Below are 18,888 nucleotides of genomic sequence, written 5' to 3' on the forward strand. Positions count from 1 at the left end.
CAAAATTCCTGTGGAGCGCGTTGCAAAACATACATTGTCGTCCAAATTTCGCGAGATTTAATTCGCGAAGCTATTTTACTGGCGAAAGGATTAGCACGGTTATATCCGGATAAAGGGCGGTAAAATTATAGTATAGTCGACAGAAATACTTAAATCTGCAACTGTAGAGGACGATGTAATTTATTGTTATTCCACTTTGCGTATCTTTTAATAGAAATGCGCGATATTATATTGTATATTCTATATAAATAACAATTAAATTTCGACGAAAATATTTACTCGAAACGGAAGAGATTAATGTCACGACGAAAGTATGAAATAAATTGGACATTTCAATGAATCGAATGCGTAACGCGTGCCTTATCTCTGTCAGGCTGTAACAAAGTGACAATTTGATAGTAAGAGTGCTGATAGTAGAGGGTAAAGTTTAGAATCAGTCTGAAATGGAAACGGCCTTTGAAACGCGGCGAATGGTTACGAGAAGGAATACGGCTCTCGCATTTACAATAGTTTACATTTTACAATAATCTTGAACTTTGATGACCGTCAGTGGTACGAAATGGAAAGCTAGATTATACTGCCGGTACGTGCCAATCCGCTCTTCCAAGGTTTCATACAAATGCGATTTTCAACTGTGAATCTTCGGGTAAATTTATCAAGCGTGTATGGGTAAATATGCGACTATTCTGTTTTTCCGTACATGAGGATTACGTCAAGTAGTTTACCATTGGGCGAATGTTTGCTTGCTACTCCGCGGTCGATGGAATACTAAAGTTCTCTACAAGATTAGTATTTGCTCTGCAACTGGATTGGAACTAACAAGCCAGGAAACGTGAAAATATATAAAGCCAATTGAGTTTGAGTTAATAAATTGATCAATTCGTTTAAAGCATTTTTATACATTATATAAAGATAAATGAAATTTTTAGAAGGTAAGAGTATAAATAATTTTGTTAATATTATTATTAATAACTGTACGTTTTTTTTCTCATTACTTATTGTTATCAAAGATTTATGATAACGTTAATAAATCAAAGAATTTTTCAAATTACTTTGCACCAAAGTTGTTGAAACCCGACGAACGGGAAAGAAATGATTCGCGGAACACCCTGCGTGTATACAACCCTTAGGGGCGAAGGGTTTCGATCCGCTTCGGGGGGAAATCACCCTAAACAGTTCACAGCGCATCACATCCCTATATAATAACGGATCGTGGAAACTCATACGCGTCACCGCTCGGTAAGCCCGCAATCTACGAGGGTAGATCCCTCATACATTTTCCAAGGATCTTTACGGGTCTCAGCGCCCTGCGCCATGTGTACTTTAATTAGCTCGAGGTTCCTCGTCTCGTTTGCCTTGACGGTACCTTTCAACATTCCGGCGACCGATTCTAGCGAACATTTGCGAAATTGTCTCACGTGCCCGGGTACGGGCCTTATTTGCCCCGAACTTTGGAAGATCCGGAGCCAGAAGTTAGTCGAAATCGAAGTTCCGTGGCGAAGTGACAGCGCTACGCTATCTGAAATCTTAATAGAAGTGACGACACGGTGATTACTTCGTAGATGGGACCTTATCGCTTGGGATGTGTCACTATCGAATGTTTGATTTAGAAATGACCGACGACCCGCTACCTACTTTCATCGTAATTGGATCGTAATATGAAACAGGCGTCAGATGATGTGATGAAATTAGAATCTACCTTGTTTTTATCGTAGTATATGATATGAAAACATTTTCATGCGTATACAGAGAGCTTGAATGTTTGATTTGCAATTAAAAGTTATTAATAAATTGTTATCTACTATTTTCTTTTCTTTAGAGTGGCAAGTTATAAACAAGTATATAAAGTATTATAAAAACGGGGCACATGTTTATTCAAGAAGATATTTAAAAATCCTTTAATGTCCGTATATATGTCAGACAGTGTTTTTCTACGAAAAAAAAAAACGATTCTATTATAAACGAGAATCATGCTTCAACCTTAGTAAAGTTGCGCGTAACAACTTTTTATCAATGTCAAACCGGGGCAAGAGCTATTAAACTGTAAAATCGGAGTTGGATTGTAAAGTCAAACTACAATAGACTGTAATTACCTACTTTAATTGTAGATATTATCTAAAAGAGACCTTAAGACTAAAGGAAATCCTCGAATTGATTTAACATTTGAAGAACAGAAGAAAGGGAGGACAGAGAGAAGGGAAAGGAGAGATCTATTATATTATATATACAATCAATTATTGTTCAAAAATCGACAATAATTTTTAATTAAATAATTATTTTAACGATGATTGAAGATAATTATTTACATAGAGTCACAATAATTTTCCTAAAATATTGTTCAGTTGTTCCTTATGATATTGTTGGCTAATATTGTTGGTTTTGCTAACTCTAAATTATTTCAAAGGGTAATGTGTGTGTGTAAAACATTGTCCAGTTGTTCTTTACAATATTGTTAGCTAATATCGCTAGTTTTGCTAACTCGAAATGATTTCAAAGGGCAAATGTGTGTAAAACATTGCCTAATTGTTCCTTACGATAATGTTAGCTAATATCGCTGGTTTTGCTAACTCGAAGTAATTTCAAGTGTGTGTAAAACATTGTCTAATTGTTCCTTACGATAATGTTAGCTAATATCGCTGGTTTTGCCAACTCGAAATAATTACAATGGGCAAATGTGTGTAAAACATTGCCCAGTTGTTCCTTACTACATTGTTAGCTAATATCGTTGGTTTTGCTAATTCAAAGTGATTTCAAAGGGTAAGTATGTGTACACGTGACTCGTGCATGTTGCTAAGGCACGTGAACCCAGAGACCGATCAGTCCATCGGCGACAAGCGTTGTCCGTCGGGAAACGAAAAATAGATAAACAGTCGTCGTCTATAGGGAGGGAGGGAGAGAGAGAGAGAGAGAAAGAGAGCCGCGTTGCTCTTTCGGTAGTATCGTCGCAACCACGTCGTGAGCGCGACGGGCGTGTGACGAATCCGAAGGCCGTGCAGAGATAATTTCACGCCGCTCGCACATCATTCGGCGGGCACGTCTCTCACGCGTCGCGAGGAGGATTTCTCGTTATCGGTATCAGTCGTCGCCGTCGTCGCCGCGCGTATACAGTCACTAACTCCGACTACTCCGAAGCGTGTACCGGCTCTCGCTCGCGAGTCTCTGTCTTTCTCTCTCTCTCTCTCTCTTTACCGCGCCGACGAACGTGACTCGGCGCGCCGTATATCAGATCCGCAAAAACACGCGTGCTTCTATGTTCTACGTCGTCGCGCACGACACGACGACATGACGGCCGAGCACGAGCACAGTGACTCTCGGGTGCGATCGCGCAGGACGAAGAGCGTCACAAGGGCGGAGGAGATCCAAAAGGCGGAGCAGAAGGTTCGCAGATCGCAGCCTGACAAGCCGTGAGTACGCACTGTCACCGACTGCTTCCGCTGCCGCCTGCTCGCGCGCCTCGAGCTCCGCGTTTCTCCGCGTCATTCTACGTTGTATCACGATATATATCCGCCCGTTTTCGACGACGATACGTCGTTATCGGCACGAGACATGGCTCGGGCTCGCGCAGTGGACGTTCATGAGGATTGTACACTGTTCGGCGAGAACGGGAACGCTTCAAGTAGTTCAAGTACGTGACGCGAGATTTTTCGTCGGGCCTCGAGAGAAACGCACGACGTAACAGACGCGTCTCGTTTAACGTGCGCATGCCCGTTCGTGTCGTTTCTGGTACGAGATGCTACGAGAGGGGATATCCCCATTCTTGGCGAACGCACTCCGTCTTGCTCCGTTCCACGTTCCACATTCTACATCCCGCTCCGACGCGTGCTGCAATCTGCAATCGATGCCGGAGGTCAGCCGTCCGGCGTGGCGTCCTGCGTGCGGTCGAGCCTACGGCTCGTTTCACAGGCATTGGAAGCACGCTGTACAGATCGCGAAATAATGAACTCCGAACATGCACGCCCCATCGTGAAAAAAAAGAACAGTTATGTGCCGCAAAATTATTTTTCTCTTTGGCGATTTTTGCATTCCCATGGCTACTAGTATGACTTCGTTCGTGACGTAACGTCCTTGGCAATGTGGATCGTTCAGAATTGTGTCAGGGCCTATGTCGAATATGATATACGATGCTTTCTACATTTTAAAGTTCTCGTAATACTTTTACATCCGCTAGTTGGTGTAGCGAAGTTACATAATAAAGAATTGTAAAAATATTGATGCAATTGTTTGTGATGTAAGTTTATTATAACATTAATGTAACGCCAATAAATATATTGCTTAACATGGAGTTTAGATATCTTGAGGCAACGTTTGTGGAAGTAGAGAGCATTGTATTTTAATACACTTTTGTGACATGCAAAAACGTTGGCATAAAATGGATATTATGAATTTTTGCGTAATACAAAAGTTGAGTTTTATTTTCTAAATAATGTCAGCGATATCACTCATTACAGACATCAAATTTTAATTCCGTATAAGATTCAGAGCGAATAATTTTGACACAAATATTTAAGTAACTTAGAACTCGTTTAATAGAGAAATATTATAAAATAATGTAATTCGTACAAAATAAAAAAATATGTTAATATGAGTTTGTACAAATTATGTATATAAAATATAGCAAATAAAGCATCCGACGTGCGCAACAACGTTCTGCTCTTTTGCAATTTAAAATTTGCAATAACATCATTAACTTTTTTAAATGCAAATTACATAATACAAAATACATCGTATATATCGTTTTATCCTTATATACATATATGTATATGCGAGCGTCAGTTAACTGCGACTTCACAAGTAATTGTTCATCAATCAATTGAGCTCGGTGCTGCAAGAAATAGCGTCACATTGAAATTGTTGTGACAGCTTGTTGAATCCACAGGATGTGAAATTAGACATCTGTACTCTGTATCGAGGAATATCGATCATTTGTAGTATAAGCAATTGTTCCAAAGTTTTAAACGCTTGTCCGACTGGACAAATCTCATTCGTCAACCTGGACTAAGTTTCTTCCCGGTTGCGTATAATTAATGCGCGCTCCTTGCTATTTCAGAGCTTCACGTCGAAACCATCTATTCTATTCTGTCGAAGTGTCTATCAACGAAGTCAAGTTTGACTTTGACTGTATTATGCTTGCAACTTTGAATGTAAATCAATCTTTAACGAGATCGCGCCGTCGAATTAGAAGAACTTGGAGATTAGTCTTGAGAGAGAAATGTACGGAAAGAACGGTTTTAATAAAATATCTAAATTTAACTGAATACAGTTCTGAAAATAATTTTGTTGGATCATAAAATAATTATGCAAGACTGCAAAAAGTTATGACATTATAGCAACCAGTTTGAGCGTTCTACATAATTATTTTGATCCAACGAAATTATTTTCAAATCTGTATCTAGTTAAATTTTTAGAGAATTTAGCAGAACTGTGTTATTTTTTCCGTGTATAAAATTCAATCTCATGAAATGTCCTAATTTGATTATCATGACGTTTTTAAGGAAGAATTATATAAGATATGAGATAGATTATAATATGGAATATTTCATTTTGACTGAAAAAGCGGAGGAAAAAGCTCTACATAGATTATACTTTTCTCGATGTGTGAGATTCTCATGACACTATGGTTTACTTCTAAAATTGAATATCGAAATAAGGGCTTTTTAATTTCTTTATTATATATATGTGTATATGTCAATTTAATTTGCTTTATAGTAGTTATCTCTTTATAGTAATTATCTTTATATCACTCACTATACTACACTATTCAACTGAACATGTGACTAGGAGATTCAGAATTAATAAAGAATCAGTTCTCAAATGTGTTTTACGTTGGCAAAACATACACACGATAAAAACTTGTTATAATTCCTAGCATTATATAATACTCAACATTATATGATAATCTCCAATCTATATAAATTCCCAATAACGCGTATATGTACAAAGTCGAAGGATATCCACTTTAATACCGATCGAATGTGTGCCGGATTTTACTGAAGAATTAAATATTCTTTAAAACTGATATATATTAAGATTGATCAGATATTGTCTAATAATATATTAACTGAATAATTTAAAAGGACCCATGTGTGTGTTATTCTCTTCTATTGTTTTCTAATAATTAATGGTCCATTATCTGTCAATTATCATCCGTCAATTATCACGAGTCTGTTACTGATGAATATAGAGAAGATATTTCAATAGTTAAATCATACCACGGAAATATCAGCATGACTATTTCTCTCCTGAGAGCAAATAAATATTTTTATAAATTGCAGCGAAACATTTATTTTCAATAAATTGAAATCAGACAAAATAAACTTAAATGTATATCGATAAAGCGCAAATAAATAAAGAGTTATCGTTCAGTAAAATATTTTACTCAAATAATATCGATAAAATGACCATGCAACGATGTCATAAGGAACAACATGAAAGTTTTATATTTTCAATCTGACAATAATAAGTGTTTCTCCAAATATCCATTATATTTTTATGGTATTTAGAGCTCATTACTTCAGATAATTAATTTCACAAATGAGTTTAATAAACGATATGTTTTTAACAGTAAAGAATATATCAAACTTAAAAAGCTTAGGGCAATATCTATAAATTTATGGATTAATAATATCTACGTATTCGAATTCGGAAATATTATTTCCATCAATTAGGTACAACATCGTAGGTCAAGGTTACGGATAACGAACTTTTGATCACGCAAATGCACAAACAGGTTTAAACGCCTCTGCACGCTTTGGCGCACGTAATTAAGCTCTGGGCTGTACCGAGATTTAGCTTTAACTTCTCGGCAACCCCTTCGCAACATAGTCGTCACTCTTCAGTGGCTTCCGGAACCGCTGACGTTCCATACAGTGGAATGCGTGGCAAAGTATGCGCGCCGGAACACCATCTTCCCGTGTCGTTAATTAAAATGTTAATACGAGTGACGCGGCAAAATCATTCTAATGCGACGTTGCCGCTACGACTTCTCTTATCGACTTATTCCGTGTCATATATCAACAATTTTTTTTATATGTAATAAAAATATAGTTTATGTTACTTTACATATTTCTTTTTTAATGAACACTTATTGTTATTCGTTATTTCTGTAGATTACTGATTCTTCACAAAACGAGAATAATTTTTAAAAATTGAGTAAAATGTGAATGTAGAATATTCTTTAAATCACGCGTATATGAAAATAAGAATAAAAAATATTTAAAAATTTTATTTCTCGAATTTTTATTTTTAAATTTTATTAGTAATATGCAACGTCTGTATTTATTTCTATATCTTTTATATTTTAATGTTAATAAAATTCTGTTTTGTTATTTCTTTAAAAAAATGTGTCATTTATTCGATTAATAATGTTGTAGTTTTACCAAAATATAATTAACGGTCTAATTAATTTGATATTCTCTCTCTCTCTCTCTCTCTCTCTCTCTCTCTCTCTCTAATGTTTTTTTTGTATGTAAGTTTCTTACATAGATTCAGGAACGCGTTCCATCATTAAGTATTATATTTGCTGTTAGTTCAAACATTCCACTGGCAACAGAATAAATTGATTGTCCATTTACATGATTCAATTCGAAGTAGAATATATATATTATATATCCGTTTCGATAATTAAAATTGCTAATCATAGTATTCCGATTTTGTATTGACATAAAATCATTTGCTCAATGTACACTAGTAGAATACTGCCGCAAATTATTATGCAGTGAAAGGCAGGATGTCGTATATTGTAATAATATAATAATAATAACATATTTTCTATATTTATTTCTCATATTATAAAAGTCGATTGAGAGAGTATATAAAATATTACATGATTGAATTACTAGCTCTATGAAAAGTATCGAACTTGTTTGCAATGTATTGTAGAACAATGAATACATGTAACATCGCAAAAACATTTTTTATATGCGTGATTAATTAATTGTCACGTTTGACGTATTTTAAATGTAATTTTTCTGTTGCACGCGAAACGGTGATAATTCGATGTAATAATTTTCTAGTAGAATATATCTCTGATATAAAGATGAAAATATGTTTGCGCAAGTTATTATTATGTAATTTTGTTTAATTAATTACTGGGAAAAATATATTATTGAAGAATCGCAAACAGATTTAACTAATAAAATATCAGAACAATTAAAATGAATGAATAAAATCAATGTACATATTATTCTAATATTGACTTTAATGAGAGCTTTCTCTCGATGAATGAGAAAAGAACATTTCCCGTGGAAATGAAAGCGTATGATATTAAAATTAGCTATTACAAATTCAATGTTATTTCTACGTTTCAAAAATATCGCGTATTTTGTTACGCCATGTATACGTTATACGGCAACTTTTATCTGTCTCTTTTTACGCGTGTGTGTATTCTCTCACACGTGCATTCCGTTCATTGCGCCGTTTCAGGAGGACGGAGAAAAGAGGAAAAGACAGAGAGTAAAAACTATCCCTCCAACACGATATAATGACTTGCAAACAAGAGTTTCTTGTTCTCGAAAATGGCGAGTCTCTTTTGCTTTGCCGCGCGTCGCAGAGCTTCTTTTTCCATCTTGGCGCGCGCCTCCTTTATTCTTCCCGGGCCCGCTCCTCATAGCGGCGAATCCATCCTCGAACAAACGATCCTTATATTTACTCGCGGCGTGTTTGTCGAGTGCTTCTCTTGTTTTCACGAGTTTGCAATTAGACGCGCGATGGGTACGAGTACGAGCCTGCAGCCGGGCAATATCGGATTCTCGTCCTCTTCTTTCCGCGCGTAAGCGACGAGGAGTATAGAGGAGAGCCACTGGAGAGGCATAGCGCGAGAAGGACGGGACCGGTTGCTTTACAATGTATTTCCGGAATGCTCGAGATTGACTTCGGAGTTTCCGATCTCCCCCAGCTCTCGATTTCGGCGCGGGAGTACCCGGGACGTGTTTGCCCACCTGATTCGACGGCTCCCTTTCGCATCTTGCCGTTAAAGAGAATTGCTAAGTTCACTGATGCATTGTTTAACTGTATTGTAACGCTCACTCAGCGGAGCAACAATCGATTACCGCCAAAGACAAGATACAAATTGGGATCTTCCGCCTTGCTGGTAGAGAGGATTAGCCAACTCAAATGCTAGTAATGCTACATCCAATGAGTTTGCACAAACTAGTTCGTATGTAACTAGCGTGTATCTCTTATGAAACGTTTTAGAAAGTTATTATGTAATTTTATTTAATCAGTTAAGAAAATTAATGAATGTTTGCTATATGTATATAATATCACAAATTAAAATGTTTAAACTCTTCTAAATATCAATTCTCTGTGATAACAAAGCTGCGATGAAACCCTTTGATGAACTCTTCTTTAATAACGATTAGCGAGGCGTTGAGGCGAATCTCATTCCAAGATTTTAATTTACGTCAGGCTGTTGACTGCGTTATTATCGCGTGCACCGATACTAACTCCAAAGTGAGCTTTATGCGCGCCCCACATTCCGACCGGGTGGCGCATTCTCTGGCAAAAAGCCCCTTAATAAACCCTGAAACCACGCGTTATCCCCGTGGCGGGCGGCAAATTTTCGCCCTGACGTTGAGCGTGCCGCGGCGAATTTTTGCTCCCCGTCCACCCACCGTCGCCTCTCTTCTCCGTCGCTGCTTTTTTGCATTTCGTCGAGTTCGGCAAAAACTTTTAATCTCTCGCGAACCCAGCACAGAGAAACCGTTTCGCGTAGCGCCTTCGAAACGGATGAGGATTAACGGTATTGTGCTGTCAATCCCGCAACCCTTTCCACCCAGCGCTGCTGCTACCTCGCAATTTTTATCGCTCTTTCTTTTTTCTCTGTCTCCCGCCTCGTTTCCACGGTAAGATTGTAGGCGGCAGTGGCGGATTTCGCGCGCGAAATCAGGCGGAAGAACAATGGTGGCGATTACGCCGGCGGAAGGGACGGAACGAGTGTCCGGATTAGGAAGGGTTGCGGTTTTTTTGCGGTAACTCGACGTTGCTGGCCCGGAGCTCTTGTTCTACTGAATCGCCGCGAAGATGACGTGCCGGATGATATTTCCCAGATTTATATTTTACAAACTTTAAAGCTACCCTATTCGGAATAATTCAAAATAATATCCGAGAATAGAAAAAAAGAAAAAAGAATTAAAAAAGTATTAAAAAGATCGTTGTATGGTGCGTTATATTATATAAATAATTGTTTATTATTATTTTATTTTAATTATCTTATTTTAATTATATTATTTTATTATATTATTTTAATTATATTATTTTATTTTAAAAGTAGCACGTACATGTAAGATTTATCTTGATGTTACGAATGTTTTTCGTAAATTATACGCGTGTTAAGACCGACATCATTTTCTCTTGTTACGCTGTTGCGATAGGATAAAGTTGGACAAACAAATAACGCAGAAATATATGATTCAAATAAAGGACGGATGTTTGTAATAACCTACACAGCGCCGAGACTTGCAATTATACGGTTGCAGCTAGTAATCACCGAGTCAAAAGAAACGCAATTTAGTCTAACCGCGCCTGCAGGTCAGAGACGACGAAGCTGCTATGTGGTTTCGTCAAGGGGGAAAAAGAAAGTATGGTGGTCGTGTTACGACCAGCTTTAAATTAACTTCTTTAACGCTTATCTGACTTACACGAATTCCGTTTGCCGTTCACGAGACAGGTGAGAAAATTTTCATGAATCTTCAGAATGCATTATCAAGATCGAAAATGTCGTCGGTAAAAGAAATCGAAGAAAGAGAAGTAATGGCAAGACAAATAAAATGGAAGATAGACGGGTAGAAATAAAATAGACAGATAGAAAAATAGATAGAAAAAGAGAGAGAAAGACAACTCGTAGCATAAAGGCAGTGCGAATAGTAGCGAGAAATGAATTGGGAATCAGGCAGAAAAAGACGATAGGTAATCGATTCCTATCCTAAGGTCGTCGAAAGTGCGGAAGAGAAGGCGTGTAGAGTCGAGGTGAATGAAAGTGAGGGAAGGAAAGCCTGCTTAAAGCGTCGTTTAATTTCCCTTCATGAATCATTTAGAATATTCTTCTTCTACCGTCATTTCTTATTCTCTTTCGGCCCACCGCCACCGTTTCGCCAACCGGACGTTGTAGTAGGAGGATTCCCTCCTCATTACACGGGTAATATATGTATATCCGTCTATCGTTTAAATATTCACGAGGCCTTACGGTGTCAGGAAGATTCTCGAGGAAAACCGTTCAACGGAGAAGGCACATGCACAGGGTGCCATTCTTCCATTTCCATCGGATGCTTCTTATCCTCCAGCTCGGCGCGTCTGCCCTTGCGCGAACAGTTCTTCGCCGTTTCTCTATAGAGGAGCGAAAAAGAAAAAGCGAGAGAGAAAGAAAGAAAGAAAGAAAGAGAGAAAGAGAGAGGAAAAGAGAGTAGCGTGAATAGTTTTTATCGGGGTGGCTCTCAAATTGAGCCAAAAACAAAAGGTATGGTACCTTTATATTTCGCAGTTTCGTCGATTTACCGGATGGCTTGTGAAGTACGCGATTTTAAGCGGAAGCAAGATGCTTCGTGCTGTTTCGTAATTGGATTGTTGAAATCCAACAACGACTAGATGAACAACGCATTTCCTTTAGTCTGAATGGAGTAAAGAAAATAAACAGGTGTTACATCACGATAAAAGAAAACAATATTGGATTATTATTGAAGAATATCACGAGTTTTAGCGATTTTAGCGATACACTGCTATTTGTAAAAATTCTGTTCATACTTTTACGCCATACACATACGCAAAAGTTTCTTTATGATTATTTTATAACATGAAATTTATTTGTATTCATAAATAATAATAAAAATAATACTGTTCTTTGTTTCTTAATTAAATATATTAATTTTAAATATGATTATTTTATTACGCTATATAAAGAAAAATATGTAGATAAAATACGAACACTATTAATAGAGAATGCCGAACAAATCAGCGAAATATGTTGCACGACAGAAAAATGGTACTTTGTACGCAAACGCGATAGCTATTTCGGATAACGCCAAAATAATACTCTTTTAATCTTAGTGCACGATATTATTCTACGACGCCCACGCCGGTAGGAAAATCACGTTGGCGTTAAATAAGTCCTCAATCTCGGAATAATTCATGCAACTCAGTATGACACGGGACATTAGTCATCCGTGATATATGCTGAATAATTATTACATAGATAGATGTGCAGTCAGATACATTGTTATTATACAGTGTGAGGTACATACGTCGTTTGCGTATCAGCCCCAATAACGAGCAAGTAATTTAATAAACCGGCACTATATTAAGTTATAGTGCGAGTTATGCTATACATGTTAATGAAAAGTAAAAATGAAGAAAATGACAATTTAGTATAATGTTATTGCGGAATTTTTAGTTATCTAAAACTCTATACACATTTTTAATATTTATTCAGCGTTGATGATTTTCTATAGTAAAGAGAAATATTTGCAGTTTAATTTACCCGTTTGCGATATTCGGCGTTTTGTTCATAATTTCCAATAAAGTTGTCTCGAAAAGTGACAGATAGAATCGTTCGGAAAAACGTTGGTCGGATTGTGAAAATGCCGGTGATAGACAGTTGGGTATTGGTGCGAAAATTTATCTCGATTGAATTATGTTTCGTGACCGCTACAGGACGCCCGAATAATTATTCGGAAACATCGCCCGCGTTTTGAACATTTCCCGATGTGAAAAGCGCGTTTCTCTCTTTATTTCATTTTGCGCGCCCATCATATGTCGATTATCCTCACTCCTCTTTCCTCTCCTTCCGGTCTCATTTTTTGTGTCCACTGCGAAGGGATTTTTTTACCCAACAACTTCGTAGGTGTTAATTTTTTCATGCAGGGAAATAATAATCGTCATATTTTTAAATTAGAGTGACGGCAATGCCGATGGGATTTTTTTGCGCACGGACCCTTTTATTTTTTTAAAAATCTACCCGCAAATGTGGGTTTGCATTTTTCAATAAAACGCGAGTTTTGAATAAACACGAGTTTTGTTTTAAGAGCTGTAAATAACTTTATTTGAAAACTGTCACGGTTTTATCAGTCATGATCCGCGTTTGTTTGTTTACTTTTTTTCTCGCTATTTTCAGACGCGAGTAAACTTTCAAAATAATTTGCACAGTTATAATAGCACTTGCTCATGCGTACTCATTAAAAGGGTAGATTTTGCTTTAGACAAAAATAAATAAAAAAAGAAACATCAGTGCCATTTCTAACGGAGATTTATAACTGAGACGCAATAATGCAGGATGGAAATAATGGCAATGGGATATGATATTATGGGGATGATATTATCTTGGTGGAAAAATAACGCAAAATCACTGCTGCTTATTATTTTTTTCAACAAGACTCATAATAATCGGGATTTTTATAAGTTTGAAATGAGAAGTAAATTACTCCTTTTTTAAATGAAATGTTACTCATTTCCGAATAGAAATGTAACAGCAAAATGATTTTGATGAGAGGTCATTTATTCAAACGTTTATTCTTATTAGCGGATTCAAAGACGGTAGAGAGACGGAACCTCGTTATGCAGACAGCGTCAAAATGGCGAAATCAATCGCCATTCGGGTGCGTCAGCGATCATAACTCAGAGTTCAATTAAATCCGCGGATCGGTTCGAAGTCACGTTCGCCGCCACACCGGTGAAGAAAAACGGGTCCTCGTCAGACGTTACGAGCAAAAACTCGACGCCAAAGTTGCGCGCGCGATCGCGGTGTCGATGATCAAGGGACGCCACGGCGGCTACGTGCCGAAAACTCGTCGCGTTAGCGCAAGTTTCGCTTAAGAGAAACTTTTTCCGCGACCCGTAATATGTCCACTGCAAGAAAGCGGAAGCGATTTGCCTTGGAGGGACAAGAAAGTGGCGCGCGCGCGCTCAGAGAGCGCGTCTCTCAGTTCCGGGTCCCGGAAGAGCAACGACAACTTAGTTGATCCTTTTTTGCTGCTCTATGGCCGCGGTTTGTCAGAAAGTGGACTAAAGTATGATATTGCAACTTATCACGAGCGGATGCCGCTTGGACTTCGTCTAAAAAGTACCGCCAACAATCCCGATAAATCATCCGAGAGCGCGTGTCTAGTTTCAAGTTACGGTTTTCTCAACCTGACAAGACGACATCGTCGGCCCTAATCCATCAATATGAAATATAATAATGTTACTATTAACGGAGGAACGGGAGTCGAAAATAATGTCGATAAGTAAAGTTCAAAAGTACGCCCGTATTTCCAGGGCGGGACATCGATCGAAGTATGATGAAGCGTTGTATCATAACGTCACTTGTCTGATATCGTATGGATCGACGTTTATCTCATACTAAATGACTCATTGTGTTTCGCAAGCCGGATGACAAAAGTCGAAAGATCGTAAATGTATTCGTAGCCGTATCTCACACGTTTCCCGAAGACGCTGGTCGTGACACTTCGGACATATCCAGTCCATCGTTCTCATGCATATGGAATTTCCGTGCGACACGTCTGCGTCCTGTTCGCCATGCTGCCCCAATACCAGAAGCGCGAGAGATAGCTCTTCGTGCGCAAACCGCCGTTTCTATCGCGGCTCTATTAATTATCGCGATCTGCCATAAATTCTGAGTAATAGTTACGGCGTACAGGTCGAGAGGGTTTATTAGGGGGACTGTTGTGTGCGGGGCAGTGGGGAAACGCGCGCGACGATGCTGCTGAATGCACGCAGAAACCGCGCTGAGGATAGCTGCGGGTAATTACGACAGGGCGATATATAACGTTCGCCTGTTACATTTTGTACGCAAAACCGACGGAATTCTTCACCAGGCAAATTGCATCGTCATCGCTGTGAAGTCGCCGTTGTGAAAATTTATAATAATTAGAAAATAACGATGTGCGCATTACGCGCGCGCTATTTATTCGCGTGTGTATTATGCATTTTTAAAATATACAGCATATATTTAGTAAATATATTTTTAAAAGATTAAATTATTAATATATAAAATATAATTAATATACGTTTCTACGTTATACGTTTCTAATCCGCCTAGATTTTCCATTGAGTTACGTACATACACAAAATGTAACGTATTTTATAGGATAGATATCATATATTTTTTATAATAGATATTTGTAAGTTTTTATCAGCTAATTATATGTACAAGTGTAGATATAATAATTACGGACCTTTCACAGCTGATGAATATTTTTTTAGATAAACTGATAATTTTATTACATACAGTGATTTTAGTTGTTTACTTTATATAGATAATGTATGAAGTATGTGTTAGTTATCATTAGATTAAATTTTTTAATTGTACTTGTGTATTTTAATTATTATAGTTGTTAAATATTTAAGACTTTAAAATTTGATTTTATATTTAAGAAAATATAAAGTATGCTACAGCAGAATATTTGTGTAAGAAAAGGAATAATAAAAATATATTTTGTGCATATTATTACGTTGTGAAATCAATTATCGTACTCGTTTTTATCAAATAAAATACTTGCATAATTATCAAGTATTGTTAAGATACGCAATCTCTGCAAGTAAGTACAGTATCAACAAATGAATCAATTATAATTGCAAAAGATGAGTAACGATGAAATGCGAGCACTATCTTAATGTGTCCTTTGAGTAGCTTGAGTTAGTTAAAACTTTGACGCTAGAATTTGAATAATTATGAACTCAGATAATGAACGAGCATATTACTTTTATGACTTTACTGGAATGACTTGCATTTTCACAGTTAAAACCATAATTTGCATTTTGATTTAAAGAGATCTTAAATGGGGATTTGCGTTTTTGCCATATTTTTCAAGATATTTATACGATTTAGAAATTAAATTGTAATATCTAGAATATATATACATATAAATTCAATTTCATGGCCTTTCGGTTGCGAGTCTGTGATTCTTCGAAGTTCTAAGGAGACACGGTCTCAAAAATACATATTATTGCTCACGCCCCGGGTTTCCGCTAGGATCTTTCATGTAAATACTTAAGACGAGAGGTTCTTCTCTCCATGAAAGTGGTATAGAAGCTTCACAAGACCTATCTCGATAACGGCATAATACTAGCGGTCACGAAGAGGCAATCGAAATGTCGACAAAATTGAATCGCTATAATTCAATATAATATGAGATTTATTTTTTTCTTGTATATTGATTGTGGATATCATTAATGTTATTTTCAGTGCGGTATAGTAATTCGTAATTTATTTAAAGTACAGTATTTTATTATTGCCGATGTAAAAATCAATTATAGAGAAATATGAAATAAAACATGAACTTAAAATATAATTCTTTATAAATTAATTAATTTACGCGTCACATTATTAGAATGATTGTTTAAGAATATGCCTTTAAACTGCATAGAAACCTCTTTGATCTTAATGTGGCAATACATGCTAGAATACATATTAGAAAATACACTCTGTTTAAAGAAAATTATTTTTCAGTTTCGCAAGTGCGAGCTTGAATAAGAAATAAAAAGAACGTTAAGAATATATTAAGTGTATTAAAAGGCTTTTTCAGTACAAAGTGCCAGAATAGAAGTCCCGTCGTGTATAGTGCCTTTGTTCTTTGCTATGTAATAATCGACTCACCATGGTACTATTTGAGATCCTTTTAGTACGTACTTCTTTCGCGTCGTCATGTACGTCCAATAAGCACTTTAGATATCGAAGATTCCATATGGTGCGCCGCTCTCTCTCTCGCGTGACTGGCAAGTGCGCATCGTCAACAATACTCCGTGCATGAAATCTGAATGGTATCTATATTATAGGGGATTGTAACACAAAACCCTCTTGTCTTTGGTGTCTCTAGGGTGGATTATATACCGGATGCGTCTCCATAATCGGCTTCCACGATACACGTCTGTCATCCCCCCGTTGGCTGCGCGTTCGCGACAAGGGTCGACGAGGACCATCGTATAAACTTTTCGAAAGGGTTTTGTCTTATGGCGCACAAAACATTCGAGTGCCTCTTGTATCTTTGACCGAGAAGGCGTACTCGCGCGATTCATGATAACGGTTTATACCGTGTCGGATGAGCCACTACTGTCATATCATAAAGAGAGTATAATAGCGAGGAAATAAATGAATTGGTTATCACGAATCGTGGAAGATGCTCGTTAAAGTGTCACTTATTTTAAAAAATTACATTATGAGATTGTGTTAACTTTAAACAAATTTAATTATTTTTTAAAACGTGATCTTGAGACTGTCTTTTTCATTGTTTATCTTATTAGTTCTTTTTGTCTTTAATTTTGCAATTATTTTTTTAAATAATGGAGCACCGAAAACTTTTTTTAAAAAGAAGCGCCTTAGAGAGAGATAAATGTTCTGAAACTGAAACACGCAATTTGTGTATCTTCGCAGGACCGGGATGCATTATTACTGCCCACTTTGATACCCCAACGGAGCGCGGTCTAAACGAAATTTGCGATGTCCTGAATGCCTGCCGAACGCAAAGCAATGTCCGTCGAGAGAGCACAAAGTGAGAGAGTTGTGCACGATAATAGTAATTTTGCTATGATCGTCCGTTATAAACTACGTTTTGCTACCTAGATCCGCAAGGAAAACGCGAGAATCGCAGCTCCCATGGGGTGTCTCTGAATTGCTTGCTTGAACGTCCGTCATATAACGAGCATCTTTTATTGCGATAAAACTGACTCATATCATTTACCACGTCGTCACGTGTGAACTATACGTCAGTCCGTAAATTGATATAAGGACATGTATAACCGTGCGATATGAAAGCCCCTTTATTGTCCCATTCTCATCCCTATGACGTTCATACGTCTTTCTTCATACCGCTCGCGCACAAGGAGAATTTTGCTAGTATGGCACCAGAATGAGAACATTCTCCTTAATACCTTCTTCCCCTTCATAGCTACTTGGAGCTCGGTCTATTATCGAATTTCCGTATAATAACGAGCTCACTGTGCATAAAGAGATCGTAAAGAGGCGAATACAAAATATACATATGAAGGTATTACTTACATAATTCAATCTTTGAGGAACTCAATAATTATTACGTAACACATTTTGCAAAGTGACTTGAAAAATTATCGGCGACATCGCCTATAATAACGAATAAATAATGAAAAATGGTTTATTCAAGTTCTCTTATTTCTTTTTCAGATGTCACCGTCCAAGAGATAGTCTCTTTTCTTGGAGTTCGGGCTTCGATAATTTCACGGGATTTGTCAACTGGGGCTTCTTACTGCTAGGTATCGGTGGTATCCGGTTGTTGCTTGAAAATTTCATAAAGTGAGTATCTTGAATTGTCGATAATATTCCCTTATCTAACGGATGTGGCCGATTTCATCGAGTCATAGTCCAATTTGTCAATAATAAACGCTCTGATTGCTATAAAATTATGGTACACAATAATATCAACTAATCAACCAACGGAAATTATGCTAATCGTTTTTGTTAGCATAATAAAATTGAATCATTATCTGAACTAATAATTAATTATTTTCTACGCAGTAAGAATATATAAACTATATATTCTACCATATAAAATATATTATATAAACTATATAAAATATATAAACAATGATGAATTAAAAAATTATCTTGTTAGTAATATAAGATATCACAAAACGTTTTAAATTCTAATGGGATATTTTTCTAATTTTTGAAGATACCTCAGTAAAAAAATCTTTGATCACTCGCATTTGAAATCGAGAGTGAATTTCGAGAAAGAAAATCTGAATAAGGAACTAAACGTTGAGCCGATTAAATTGGATCTGTCAATTCTAATAAAAATTGATTAAACGTGTATACGCGCGATTCTAATTCTTATTTTCCTTTTTTTTCTCTCTCGAATGTTTGTTGCACTATTGCTCACAGAAATGTATAGTATATGATACGTAAATATATGTGAGTGTCCATAATGTATT

At 36.9% G+C, this 18,888-nt stretch overlaps 1 protein-coding gene across 2 annotated transcripts in view; it reads left to right on the forward strand.

Moving 5' to 3' along the window:
• The first annotated feature begins 524 nt into the window (after positions 1-524).
• The window catches only part of Mdy (diacylglycerol O-acyltransferase), a 95,697-nt gene continuing 77,333 nt past the window's right edge, over positions 525-18,888 (forward strand). Inside the window, exons 1-2 of one of the 2 annotated variants that reach the window (XM_071701496.1) lie at positions 525-583; positions 18,122-18,250. In XM_071701496.1, the coding sequence (XP_071557597.1) occupies positions 540-583; positions 18,122-18,250 (173 nt within the window). In that variant the 5' untranslated portion in view covers positions 525-539. Of the gene's footprint in view, positions 584-2,895; positions 3,405-18,121; positions 18,251-18,888 lie in introns of those variants that run through there. The other variant, XM_071701487.1, reaches the window with a different exon arrangement.

This window comes from Temnothorax nylanderi, unplaced genomic scaffold (assembly GCF_030848795.1).
Source record: "Temnothorax nylanderi isolate EJ_2023f unplaced genomic scaffold, tnyl_v1.0 TNYL_tig0002_pilon, whole genome shotgun sequence".
Classification (NCBI taxonomy): Eukaryota; Metazoa; Arthropoda; class Insecta; order Hymenoptera; family Formicidae; genus Temnothorax; species Temnothorax nylanderi.